Source organism: Geotrypetes seraphini, chromosome 15 (genome assembly GCF_902459505.1).
Source record: "Geotrypetes seraphini chromosome 15, aGeoSer1.1, whole genome shotgun sequence".
Taxonomy (NCBI): Eukaryota; Metazoa; Chordata; class Amphibia; order Gymnophiona; family Dermophiidae; genus Geotrypetes; species Geotrypetes seraphini.
In genome coordinates, this window is record NC_047098.1 from 9,256,098 (window position 1) to 9,269,968 (window position 13,871).

Sequence of the window (13,871 nt, forward strand, 5' to 3'; positions counted from 1 at the left end):
CTGTGAGAATGGCAGCTTTTTACATTTTTTCCATTGACATGAATGGGTGAAATCAGATTTTCTGTTTGTAGCTCCGCCCACGTGTGCAGGTGGGCCGCGAGACCCCCAGAACATATCACCCCAGGTAGTGAGGGATCTGCATACCAAGTTTCGTTCAAATCGGTCAAGCCGTTTTTGCGTGATCTCGGCACATACACACATACATACCTCCGATTTTATATATATAGATTTCCTTTCCTCTCCCCTCCTCTTATTCTTTTTCAGCTCTCTTCCCAAACATGTTTCTCACCTTTCTCCATAGCAAAAATAAGATTCAATATTTGCTCATTTATTTTACATTTTTTACCTGTCCTCTGGCAAACTCTCTCTGTGCAAAGGCCAGCTTGTATGTTGACTTATTATCTAGTAGGTAACGGGGAGCAAATGTTACCATACAGGAGTCAACATATCGTCCTCTCCCCTTCTTAACATCAATACCTAAAACAAAACAAAACAAAAACCACAGATACTAGCATAATTAGAGAAAAACAGTTATATAGCACTGATTAAAAAAAACAAAAACCCAAACCATTTGTATTTATTTACCACCTTTTGGAAGGAATTCAGTCAAAGTGGTGTACTGTATGAATACGTCAAACATAAGCAACAGATAATTATAGCAGTAAAAATATTCAAACAACAATACATGGCCTAGTATGCTCCATTACAATGTCAAATAGACAGCACTTTATCAATATATATTGATAAAAGATATTTGAGTAAAAGACCAAAAGCACAGCTGTTAATGTTTCACTAGTTATTGCTACTGTCTCTGGCAGGGTTCAAGGCCTAGTTAAAAGCCCACCTCTTCAAGACTGTTTACAACTCCTAACTCCTCTCACCTTGGATTCTGCATCTTTAACCTTATATGTCATCATGTCTCTCTGTCCAAGTTAGATTGTAAGTAGAGAATGACACGGGGACCGTTTACCGCGGTAAACCATGTCACTGCAGTAAATCCGCAGTAATGGGGACATTTGCAAGTGGTTTACCGCAGGAATGGGGACAAGACCTTTCACCACCCCATGGGAATGGGGACAAGGCCTTTCACTGCCCCGTGGAAGCAGTGAAAAGTCCTGCTCCTGTTTTTAAAAAATTGTGTCAGACTCGGCATTTCCTCCCCAGCTCCTCTTGGGCCTATTTTACCTTCAAGAGCCAGTCATGCCATGATGAAGACAGAAGGAACCCAAAACCAAAGCCTGAGACCAATGTGATTTGAAGAATAAAATTACCAGACACCAAAAGGTAGAAAAAAAAAATTATTTTATATTTTGCGATTAGACTATTTCAGATTTGAAATATGTATCCTGCTAGAGCTGGTATTAGACATAATTGCGGACCGCAAAGCCCAGGCTGTGCTTCTTTAGCTTCCAGCCGGCTTAGAGCTCACTCTCTCTGACCAGGGGGCAATTGTCCTAGTTGCACTCCCCTAACACTATTCCTGCCATGTGTGACTGAAGTATTCTTTTAGCTTGATTTTTCTATGTAGCATTCTGTAATAATTTGGTTTGTTGAGTGGAGGGGATATTTGTGAAAGGGAGGGGAGACAGGGGTTTTGTTGATCCTTGCTCTATATTATTTGCGTTTATAAAATGACAATTGTACAGAATAGTCTCTTTTTTATACTTTAATAATATAAGTTCAGTATAAAATCATAACTATTCGAGGCTTGTGTGGGTGGGATCTGACAGTTTGCAGGGCGGGGACGGGGACTGAGCTTGCGGGGCAGGGACGGGGCGGGTACAGTGATAAATTTTTCCCCGTGTCATTCTCTAATTGTAAGCTCTTCTGAACAGGGACCATCTATTAAATGTCAAAATGTACAGCGTATGCGTTCAGTGCTATATAAGTGATAAATAGTAGTAGCAATAGTAAAAGAGAAGAAACAGGAAAAACCACTAAAGCCAGTGCTGATGGGGACGTGACAAGGAAGTGCAGCTGATTTTTCAGAGCATCATTAGATGCTAAGTAGGTAAACCTGGCCGACAACAAAGTAAACAGTCCCTAAAGGACAGAAGCCATTGCAACCGTTTCCAGATGAAGTGGATGAAGTGTAATATTGCTGCTGTTCTTTTTAATAAATAAGAAAAAAAAAGGCTAAGTTGATTTTTATCCAAAAATTCTCTAACTACCCTTAGAAAAAGATAGCTGCAGTTCCAAAAGCTGGCAAGAAGGACTACTTATCCACCTAAAGATATTCAGTGGGAGCACTCTGTGCAAGTCTGCCATGGATATATATGTATTAATTTATTTGGATAACTTTAGGTCAGTGGTTCAGCTCAAACAGATTTATAGACATTAACTATTTGATCAGCCCCAGAAATGCCTCATTATGTGCAGCTAAATTTTGTGCATGCAATGAGTTAGGAAGAAGATCAAATTTTCCCATGTAGAGGAACTTTTATTTGATTTTTAAAATATATTCCAAACTAAACAAATCGCCCCCCCCCAAAAAAAAAAAAAAAACAACCCCAAAAGAAATGGTACAGTTTAGACCAGGGGCGTCCAATGTCGGTCCTCGAGGGCCGCAGTCCAGTTGGATTTTCAGGATTTCCCCAATGAATATACATGAGGTCTATTTGCATGCACTGCTTTCATTGTATGCTAATAGATCTCATGCATATTCATTGGGGAAATCCTGAAAACCCGACTGAATTGCGGCCCTCGAGGACCGACATTGGACACCCCTGGTTTAGACCAACCAACCAACATCTTGAGGTGTGGGGATGTTAGGGGAATGTTGAAGGATGTGGCCCAGCTGATCCTGGCAGAGGGAATACCCATCAGCTGAGATGGCAGGAACCCCTGAAACCGGCCCAGCTAATGGGGATTCCTCTGCTGCCATCAGACAAGATTGTTGGGTACATCTACAAAACTTGCTTTTAGTGAGTTCATATAGATGTTTTTATTTTTTTTAAATGGCTAAAAAAGATAGACATCCTAAGGACTAAAACTTATACAGAGGTCAATTTCAAAAATAAAAGATAGACATCTGGGAGGATTGAAAATGGACATTTTTTCTGCGAGGGGATCTGATAGAGACTTTTAAAATACTGAAAGGATTCGACAAAATAGAGCAGGGAACAACTTTATTCACAATGTCAAAGGTGACTCGGACAAGAGGTCATGGACTGAAGCTGTGGGGGGACAGGGCCAGGACAAATGTCAGAAAGTTCTGCTTCACACAGCGAGTAGTGAACGCTTGGAACGCTCTCCCGGAAGAGGTTGTGGAGGAAACCACCATTCAAGGATTTAAGGGCAAGTTGGATGCCCATCTTCGTGAAAGACACATTGAGGGATACGAGTAACTAAGGTATTCGCCAGGGTAGGCCTGGCTGGGCCTCCGTGTGTGCAGATCGCCGGACTAGATGGACCCAAGGTCTGATCCGGTGCAGGCATTTCTTATGTTCTTATGTAAGATGTTCTATCGAAAATGCCCCTCCTGGCATACTGAATACGGAAAGGGGTGTAACAGAATTTTTGCTTTGTATGAAAACTCTAAAATATAAACAAGGACAAATACAGATCATTTCTACAATTGTCACTATGTCACAGAGCTGTGGCTGTGAACTATTTATTTAATATACTACTTTCCACTTTTCCATTTTTCACTTAAGCAATAGAACAGCTTACAATAGAAAATCAGTGAACATACCAATGTTATAGATCAGGCCTGGACGATGCCCTTGTTGAATTACTTTAAGGGCTCTGACTCCACTGCCTCCATCCAATGAGAACGCCTGACACCAGCCTGGGATCCCATCAGGGTGGATTCCCTTACCAATGCGCATTGTACAACTGCAGGGGAAGAAAAGCCAAAGCATCTAACACGCTTTAGGAAAGGCTCCTCAAACTTTTACTATAAAGATATCTTATTTATTTTAAAAATTTCTAGTCTGTCTATCAACTAGGCGGATTACAAGTTCATATGCATAATGTAAAAAGACATACTTATTGAAGACTTATTCATTGAAATATTCTTGTACCTTTTTGGCAAATTGTCTCAAGCTATGTACCTCCCAGTAATGAACTCAATTTTCAGCCAATAACAACTCTTCCCCAGCCAACCTACACTGGTAAATGCTTCATCTACCTTTCTATCTTTGATGAAAAACGTATCCCAAATGATTCCAAAAACACTAGATGTAATTATGAAAACTGGCAATAGTGACAATAAGGATGCGCAAAAGACAATTGTATAACAGGAGCCTAGGATGGGAAGGCAGATGGGCTGCTGTTTACTGTAGATAGACAGCAGGGGCCTACAAAAAGACAGCCTCCTGAAAACTCCCCCTAATTCTATAATGTTGCGTGCACACTCTTTTGACAGGTGTGCAAAGCTGCATGCACAAATTGTAGAGTAGTGTCAGTTCCACATGCAAATTTTTAATTACCATATTTTTCGCTTTATAAGACGCACTTTTTTCCACCCAAAAGTGGGTTGAAATGTCAGTGCATCTTATGCAGCAAAGACACAAATTTTACCACCCACCCGAGCTTTTTTTTTTTTAATTCTTTATTCATTTTAAATCTTGTAACAAGTGTACAGTAATATATCATTATAACAAATTTAAACACTTGAAAATCTTTCTAATATCATACATACTTGAATTTTTGCCCATTCCCACCCACCCTACTTCAACTAATTCAATTAAACATATCTAAAAGAAGATAATGAAAGTAAGCATTTAATAAAAATTCCAAAACAGCCCCCCACCCCCCTAATTATACACATATTATCTAAGGAAAATGATGTCTACCCATTAGAATAATTTTCCCCCGTGCCTTTTTAAAATGACCCCCTGCCCGTTGTACCTTTTAAAATGCGCCTTATAGCTTTGGTGGTCCAGAAGTGTATTGTCCGGCAGGAGCGTGCTTTTCGCACTCCTGCTTGGGCCTGCGCCACTTCTGAATTGCTGCCGTCAGTTCTGGTGGGACTAACCCCCTCTTCTATTAAACTGTGCTGAATGGCCTGCGCTACTCCCGACGCTCATAGCGCAGTTTAACAGAAGAGGGGGTAAGCCAAAACCGAAGAGAGTTGACCCCAAAGTATCCACAGAGAAGAAAAAACAAAAAAACACTGTGGAGTGACAATGTTCCTAAATGGACTTTATTAAGAATGTCAAAGTTCCAAAGTACAATAGAATCATCCACATGAAATAAGTTCATCCACATAAAAATAAGGAAATCCACATAAAAACCTAAAGGACCTATTTCATGTGGTTTTTTTTGTTTTTTCTTTAGCTATAAATGACCATATTATTATTAAGACTTAGCCAAAAGGAAAGACTTATAAACTATAAAGAGTTTTACCTCATGCAAAATTGTCATTTCTTTAATAAGACATTAACTATTTTTTTCTGAGACCCTCCAAGTACCTACAGATCCCAAAATGCGGCCCTGCAAAGGGTTTGAGTTTGAAACCACTGGTTTAGAACCACCTTAGGAGGTATGCGAATGGTCTCTAAGGTCATCACAACCTGAAAGATGTGTTTGTAATATAGTAACATAGTAGATGACGGCAGATAAAGACCCGAATGGCCCATCTAGTCTGCCCAACCTGATTCAATTTAAATTTTTTTCTTCTTAGCTATTTCTGGGCAAGAATCCAAAGCTTTACCCGGTACTGTGCTTGGGTTCCAACTGCCGAAATACCTGTTAAGACTTACTCCAGCCCATCTACACCCTCCCAGCCATTGAAGCCCTCCCCTGCCCATCCTCCACCAAACGGCCATATACAGACACAGACCGTGCAAGTCTGCCCAGTACTGGCCTTATGAGCATCTAGCTGCTATTGCCTTTTACTCACAGGTTGGGCTGCTCCTTGTCAGCATAGCAAAACAACAAGGGGCTCAGGCTTCGAGCAAGTTCATGTTCTTCAAATTGTCCAGCAGCATCGGCTTTTGCATTATCTTGTCTGAAAATCAGGGGCAACCCTGGTGAAAAAGGAGATTGTAGATTTTTATTTGGAAGGATGAAGGGTGGGGGACAGGCAGGGGAAATGCTATTTTACTTCTGCTTACATAAGAACATAAGAATAGCCTTACTGGGTCAAACCAACAATTCATCTAGCCCAGTAGCCTGTTCTCACGGTGGCCAATCCAGGTCGCTAGTACCTGGCTAAAACCCAAATAGTAGCCACATTCCATGCTACCGATTCAGGGCAAGCTGTGGCTTCCCCCATATCTGTCTCAATAACAGATTAAGGACTTTTCCTCCAGGAGATTATCCAAATCTTTCTTAAAACCACATCCTCTGGCAATGAATTCCAGAGCTATTTTCTGAGTGAAAAAATATTTCCTATTGGTTTTAAAAGTAGGGATTAGTAAATCCTTTAATGGGATATGGGATCCATTAACTAACTTTGTTACATTATAATTATAGTAGATTCCTTTGCACATCCAGGGGGTGTTGGAGGGTGGGGGTGGATTATTTGTTTAATATTATTCATAGTATAATATATAAGATTACTGATTATAATGAGGATAAGAAGGGAATTAAAATTTGATGAATGTAATAATTCTGATGATAATAATGTATTTTCATATAGTTTTTTTCTGATGTTTAAATTGTATACATTATAAAGTTTGAAATATCAATAAAGATTTATAAAAGAAAAAGAAAAAAAAAAAAATCTCAACTCATACTAATATTACAGAATCTCATTTCAAAATTCAATAAAATTATCTCATATATAAAAGTATTTCCCCTGTAACTTCTTCGAGTGTCCCCTCATCTTTGCAATTTTTGATGGAGAAAAAAAATGATCCACTTGTACCCATTCTACTAACATAGGTTATATTTCTTATTTGTTAGTTTTATTATATGATAAGTTATTTGCTCATTTTGTTTTTGCCTGGTTTTATTGCTTGAGCTTTTTTTTTTTTTTTTTTTTAATCCGGTTTCTACTAATTTTTATGTTAAAACCATGCATTGATTTATTATTGTAACCCATATTGGGTAAATTTGGTTTAGAAAATGTGGAATAAATACTGTACATCAAATTAGAACAAATCTTCTGCTATACGGAGCCTCTGGCAAAATACTTTTATAAAAACAGGGCCCTTTATTTTAACCTAACCTCTTCAGGTATGACAGAAAGAGAGGAACAACATAAGCCTATGAAATGTTTGACAAAACTTGTTGAGCAGAATTCAAGTTTCTATATTAGTCTTAGTTTATAGTTCATTCAGACTTAACACAACTCAAAGTACGAGGTATTTGCAAAGATTTTCTGCACTTTTTATCTTTTTAAACACTATTAAATATTCTCTAAAACAAATTACAGTACTCCCCTGATATTTGTGGAGGTTCCGTTCCAGGAACCCCCATGAATGTTGAAAAACCGCAAATACGCTTTTTAGCAGGGGAGACAGGAGAGGCCAGCCGGAGTGCCGGCGAGTGAAGGAAATCACTTGCAGTATGCTCTGACCGCCTCTTCTTGTACTAAAGTCCTGATTGGCGAGGCAGGAAGACAGGAAGAGGAGGTCAGAGCATACCGTGAGTAATTTCCTTCACTCGCAGATGCTCTGGCTGCCCTCTCCTGCCCGGTCATTCGTGGTTGGAAAATACCACGAATGACCGGGACCGTGAATTCGCGGGGGAGCACTGTACATCACTTTTCCACATAATCACTTTTTTGCTCGACTGACGAGAGGAACATCCTGTAGGCAGTCAGCCAGTGCCAGCACCTCTCCTCGCGTCTTCCTTTCCAGCACCTCCCACTGGTGGCTCAGGGCCCGTCTGGTGTGCCATCGCATATACGTAGATGTCGACGTGATGACATCAAGCATGCCCGTGACATCACTGGGACGACATCCGTGCATTTCCGGATGCCTCAAGCCGCAGATATTATGTTTAGGGTAACACAGCTTGGCAAAGATTGCGAGACACTACCATAAACCAAACTTACCTGTTTTGTTAATTAACCAGTAGGGTGCAGAAATAAAGATTTTCAAGGCTCCTTCTGCCCGACAAAGAATCCGAATGATTAAGTTCAGCTGCCGCTTATTCACATCGTACAGACGCATCCTCACCATATAGTTCTGTGTTCCAGGAGGAATTAGCAACTCTTTACATTGGGGAAAATTCTCCAGTGAAATCCCTGTGAGAAAGCAAAATACAATATATGGTCTAAAATGAAACTTAGCTTTTCAGATATTATGACAGATACTTGTTCTCTTAACTTCTTTTTTTTTTAATTTTATTTATTAATTTTTCATTCTTACAGCAACTGAATTATACATATTATAATTATTACATGACATTTGTAACTACAATCAATACATCATGTCATAAGTGATAAATCCCTCCCTTGTTTCCAATTCCTATTTCCAAAAAATATACAAATCCCAACCCCTCCCTATATACCTACTACCAATGTGCTAAGAAATCTGATCATTAGAATAATTAGTCAATGGTTCCCAAATTTTCTTGAAACTATGAAGATTCCCTTGTTGTAACGCTAACACTTTTTCCATTTTGTATATATGACAGATAGAGTTCCACCAAAATGTATAATTTAATTTGGTATAATCCTTCCAATTTTGAGTAATTTGTTGCATGGCGACCCCTGTCAATATTAATAGTAGTTTGTTATTATTTGCTGAAATCGGACTCTGAGTTCTCATTGCAGTACCAAATAATATGTTTTTTTAATTCTTTATTCATTTTAAAACTGACAAACAAGTGATTAATATTAAAACATTACATTACTAAAAAAATATTCTTATACATATAATCCATTAAAGTAGAAATTATAACCCTTTCCCCCCCACCCAACAATTCTTCAATGAAAATTTTCATAATACATACAGAAATCCAATCATTAAATAAAAATATTAGTCATCCAATTTCCCCCCTCCCTCCCCCCAATAAAATACATGTATCCATCAGAAAGGAAAACGATGTTCTTTCATTACAATAATTCTCTAATGGTCCCCAGATCTTTATAAAGTTGTTATAATTACCTTTCTGTACCTATCAAAGCGAGTTTCCATTATTTCCTATGGGGAAACTCACTTTGATAAATGAGCATTTTGGATTACGAGCAAGCTCCTGGAACGGATTATGCTCGTAATCCAAGGTACCACTGTATTTAACAAAAATGGTTGATCCCACTGATCCTCTGCTCTGGAATCACCAGGAAGTGTGTCTGTGAAGAAAACAGTGGCTTACCTTCAGTGGCGGTTCTCAGTAGACATACTTACTCCCCTTCCCCCCCCAAAAAAAAGAGCAGAAAAGAAAAAGATGCTACTCCAGGGCAGCTGTGTTCGAGACTGCAAAGATAGATTTGGTATAACATGCCAGATGAATTTGCATAAACTTGATTTGAATACACTGCCTCCATTATATGCAAATTTCTTTCATGTATATCCATTGTGGATATTCTGAAAAACTGACTGGCAAGGGGATAGTCCAGGAACAAGTTGAGAACATCTGGAAGAAGTAGGAAGCAGTGGGCAAAACGGAAAGAAGCTATTATAAGGGCAACAAACCATTTTGTAAGTAAAAGTAAGAGGAAAAGAAGGCTGCTTTGATTACATTACATTAGAGATTTCTAGTCCGCCATTACCTTGTGGTTCAAGGCGGATTACAAAAGAGTGGGTTACAAAATATCGCTCATTTCTAGAGCGAGTAAAGAGTAGATCAGGTTGATTCGGGGGGGGGGGGGTTAGGAAGAAGATGGGAGGAAGGAAGGTACTCGTGGTGTTAAGACTTTTTCAGGGATTTCTTGAAGAGTATGTCTTTATTTTTTTTCTGAATGTCTTGTAGTCTGGGGTTGTTATCAGTAGATTGGAGATTTGATGGTCTAGTTTTGCTGCTTGAGTGGCTAGGAGGCCATCATATAGTTTTTCCATTTAACTTCTTTGATTGCAGGGTGTGTGAATGGGGGTGTGAGTTTTTCTATGCCTGGTTGAGGTAGTTTGGATGAGGCGGTTGTTCAGGTAGGTTGGGCTATCTCCGTTTATAGTTTTGAATAGTAGACAGTAGATTCTCAAAAGTAGTAGTCTGTGGATATGCTGGTTAAGAAGGTGGATACCTTTTCACTGAATTTAGATAAGGTTCGACAGGAATGTTCTGAAAGAATTCAAACTGAAACTGTTTCCATCAAAGAATCAATTTCAGCAGTGGTAAAAGATCTGAAGTCCATTCTATGGAAGATTGAACAAACTGAAAACTTTAATAGACGTTTAGAATTCTAAATTGCCCTAAAATTCAGGGTATGTCTCCGCTGGGAGTCTTATTTGAAAATTTCCTCAGACCATATGCCAGTGAATAAAAAGACTGAAATAGGAGACCTGCCAAGTATAGGGAAAGAGATGAGTGATCAAGTACAAATTAGTAATGATTTGTAAAACATAACTGCTGTTCTGGAAGACTCTTTGGCTGAAGTCAAAGAAAGAATTACTCTCATTGTTAATTTAGTGTTTGAGCAAGATCTATCGTCTATTATGAGATTGTACTTTAAATATGGTACAATCTCTTTTTGTGCTCAGAGAGTATGGATTTATCCTGATGTGACAAGATCTACTCAGGAGAGGTGTAAGCAATTTCTTGCTATGAGAGAAGAAACAAGGAGAATAGGTGCTATCTTTTTGTTACATAACATGACATAACTTTATTCTTCTATACCGCCAACAATCGAACGACTTCTAGGCGGTTTACACAGAAGAGAAACTAGAAATCAGCGAAGTACAAAATATTGAGAGTAAAAGTACAACATGTTACCTAGAGTATAGACAGCATAAAATTTTTGTTATGAGTAAAACTGCAGTTAAGAAATGAATTTATCAAATAGTACAGTCTTAATCCCTTTTTGAAATGTGCTGTAAGATTGCAAATGTATTTAAATTTGAGAGATGTTCAGGAAGGAAGGCACATATAAGGTCCTCTTTAGATCTTAAAAAGCTATCTACCAGAGATACATGAAAGAAAACAATAAGAATTAAGAATAAGGATTAAGAAGAGAGAACCTCAGAACTGATTTAGCATTTCTCATTGGATTATGAATATAAGGAACAACTGGCTTGGTCAAGTCTACAGATTACAACTCAAGGAGATATTGGGACTTTAATTGACTCATCATCAAGTTAAGTGAGCTTCATTGGGTCTCAATGGCTTCAACACTTAACATCATTAAGAACCTTGAAGATTGATTGATGGACTGTATTTAAAAGCTGATATTACCTGTAGCTTTTCCTAGCCTATGATTTTGTTATTAGTAGCATTTTGCACTTTGTATTACATGTCATTGTAGATTTTAAATGTAGATGAAATAAACTGTGTTAGTTTTTAGGATATGAATTGAATTAAAGATATTAACAAATTAAATATTTAATTAATTTTAAGCTTTGGTATTCTTGGTATAGCATTTTATGAATAATGTTAGCTAAGGCATCTGTTAAAGTCACATAGATTTTAAGTTTCTTGTTAACTCCCTTTATTTTCTACCTCCTCTTCATTTCAACTTTATAGAGGTCTAAGGAAGTGCCTATATTTTTAGATTGATTTCATGAGGAATTATAATTTTAAGAATTATAATTGGAATTGACACTGTATTTCTGGTCAGAGTGTTTTTGTGAAGGTTTTGTTTAAATAATAAAAATAAAGTAAAAAAAAAAGCAGTAGTTGAAAAGATAAGGAAAAAGAAGATAGCTATCTTAAACTACAAAAGATCACAGAAAGGGGAAGACAGGTTAAAATATCTGGAAAAGTTAAGAGAGGCTGGTTGAGTAGTCAGGAAAGCAAAGATGCAAATGAAAGAAAAAATAGCTGAGGCAGTAAAACGGGGAGCCAAGATATTTTTTAGATATATCAGCGATAGGAAGAGGTGTAAAAGTGGCATTGTGAGACTCAAAAGTGAAGGGGTTTGATATGTTTAACAATGATACAGTGTTCACAGTTTCCTTTCAAAATTCTAAAGCAGATTGCAGCCAGAGATGGACAGACAGTACATATAAGTAATACAAAGAGGACCATTTTGATTCCAGCATCATCTATCATTTTATGGTCTTGAGAAAACTATTTAAAACTACCTGTGCATAAAGGCGGTCAAAGCAGTTGCATTGACCCTTGAAGTACAAAGCAACTTGCATTGACACAAAACTACTAATAATAAATATTTTAATACATGTTTTTCGTATCATGGAATCTAAAATGTTACATAATATTTATATTTATAACTGCTTTTATTAGAACTGTTATCAAGCTGTCTGGCCATTATGAGTGGCCGTTCACTCTCTTACCCAGCTCTAGGTTCTGAGATGTATCTGCTGTATGCAATGCTGCCTCTTTGCCAGGCTTTAGCGTCCCACTGATTGGCATGCCTTTGACATAAAAATTGAGCTCACAGGGTAACAAGTTACAGACGACAACTGTTGGCAGGAGGTAAATGGTATGCCCAGGCTGTCTGAATATTTGCTTAGCGCTGTCAGAAAAGATGTTGGAAGGCATGTAATATGGATAATTCTCTTTTTTCATAGCCACACAAAACCTGTAGAAGAAGACAGATAGGTGTGAAAATCAGTGGAATAACCGGTACAGATAATCCCCAAAGAGCAGTACATTCTGCCTTTGAGGTTTTTCCCACCTATTAACTAAGGAATCATTGCATCATGTAACAAGAGGACATAGTTCAGCCCAGTGGTTCAATGCGAAAACTGTGCACTTTCACACAGCAAGATGAGTCGATTCCTCCCGGCTCCTGGCCAGTTAAATTGCTTATTCCAAGGCTAACCAGTTATTTTCAGCAATACTTAACTGGTTAGTGGCGTAGAAAATAATCGGTTAGTACCAAACGGAAAACTGACTATATGGGGGGCATTCTGGGTGGTAGAGTTGGCACTTATTCAATTAAGTGCAAATATTCAGCATTTAACTGGACAGATTAACCGCGTAAAAATTAATCCTATCTATATCTCCTTGCTGAGAAATGACACTACATTGACTGGGCTAAAATAAGTTGAAAAGAGACATAGAACAATGGAAGATTGTAATTTATTCAATTATGAGTTGCCTCATTTTCAGGACAATTCACTGGCAGGAAATACATGGCACCACAACCTTGTCCTGGTTCCAAGCTGGCTCAAAGAAATAAGAAAGCTGCAAGTTCACAACCTCCCTGCCCCCTCCCCCCTCATCAAGACAAAATATTTTCAAATCAGATCCCTCTAAAAATACCACCCTTAAACCATGTTGAAGCAGAGCAAATCACACATACAGATGAGTACGACACAGGGTACAAAATGTTTACCTGAAAAATCGACTGTTCTCTGAATCCATGGAATGGCACTCACGTTTACTGCTACAGATTTCTCCTGTTTTCATCACATTAGTCCAATGGATGGGGGTTTTGCAGAAAAACACTCCCATTCCTTTTGGCCTGGCCTGTAGTCGCCAGGATGTAAGATGCAGAGGAATGGCAAAGGAATCCCCTGGCATCACTGCTGGAAGCACAACCGGCTCTGTGAACCAAAAGGATACAGAAATGCGAGATGTCTTTTTGTCTAAAACAGGACTAGAAAGGCTGAAGGATGGGCTTGAAGCTAAATAAAGTTTCCAAAGACTACTGTAAAAAGGAAAAGGAACGATACTTCACTTTGTTTTCAGAATCAACATAAATTCAGAGATAAATACCCCCAGACATTGTCATTAGATGTTAAGAGATTGGTTTCTTGGATACCTACTTTGGCATTAAGTGAAGAACTTTGGGAATGTCAATTTTGGGTAATTCATTAAGCTTATATGACACAAGTTCAATTATTTAAAATGGGGTGGGGGAGGGGGCGCATATCATTGCTTTTCTGCCAAAAGTGCGGCAGGGAGGAAAA

The 13,871-nt window shown here is 38.3% G+C and overlaps 1 protein-coding gene across 15 annotated transcripts in view; it reads right to left on the minus strand.

Annotated features, from left to right (window-relative positions):
• The window catches only part of VPS13D (vacuolar protein sorting 13 homolog D), a 301,308-nt gene that overhangs the window by 150,260 nt on the left and 137,177 nt on the right, over nucleotides 1-13,871 (minus strand). For all 15 annotated transcript variants that reach the window (XM_033922659.1, XM_033922651.1, XM_033922648.1 and 12 more), the window contains 6 exons: nucleotides 13,295-13,505; nucleotides 12,288-12,535; nucleotides 7,952-8,143; nucleotides 5,849-5,975; nucleotides 3,695-3,837; nucleotides 347-477 (listed from right to left, as the gene is read on the minus strand). In XM_033922659.1, coding sequence (XP_033778550.1) covers nucleotides 347-477; nucleotides 3,695-3,837; nucleotides 5,849-5,975; nucleotides 7,952-8,143; nucleotides 12,288-12,535; nucleotides 13,295-13,505 — 1,052 coding nt within the window. The remainder of the gene's footprint in view (nucleotides 1-346; nucleotides 478-3,694; nucleotides 3,838-5,848; nucleotides 5,976-7,951; nucleotides 8,144-12,287; nucleotides 12,536-13,294; nucleotides 13,506-13,871) is intronic.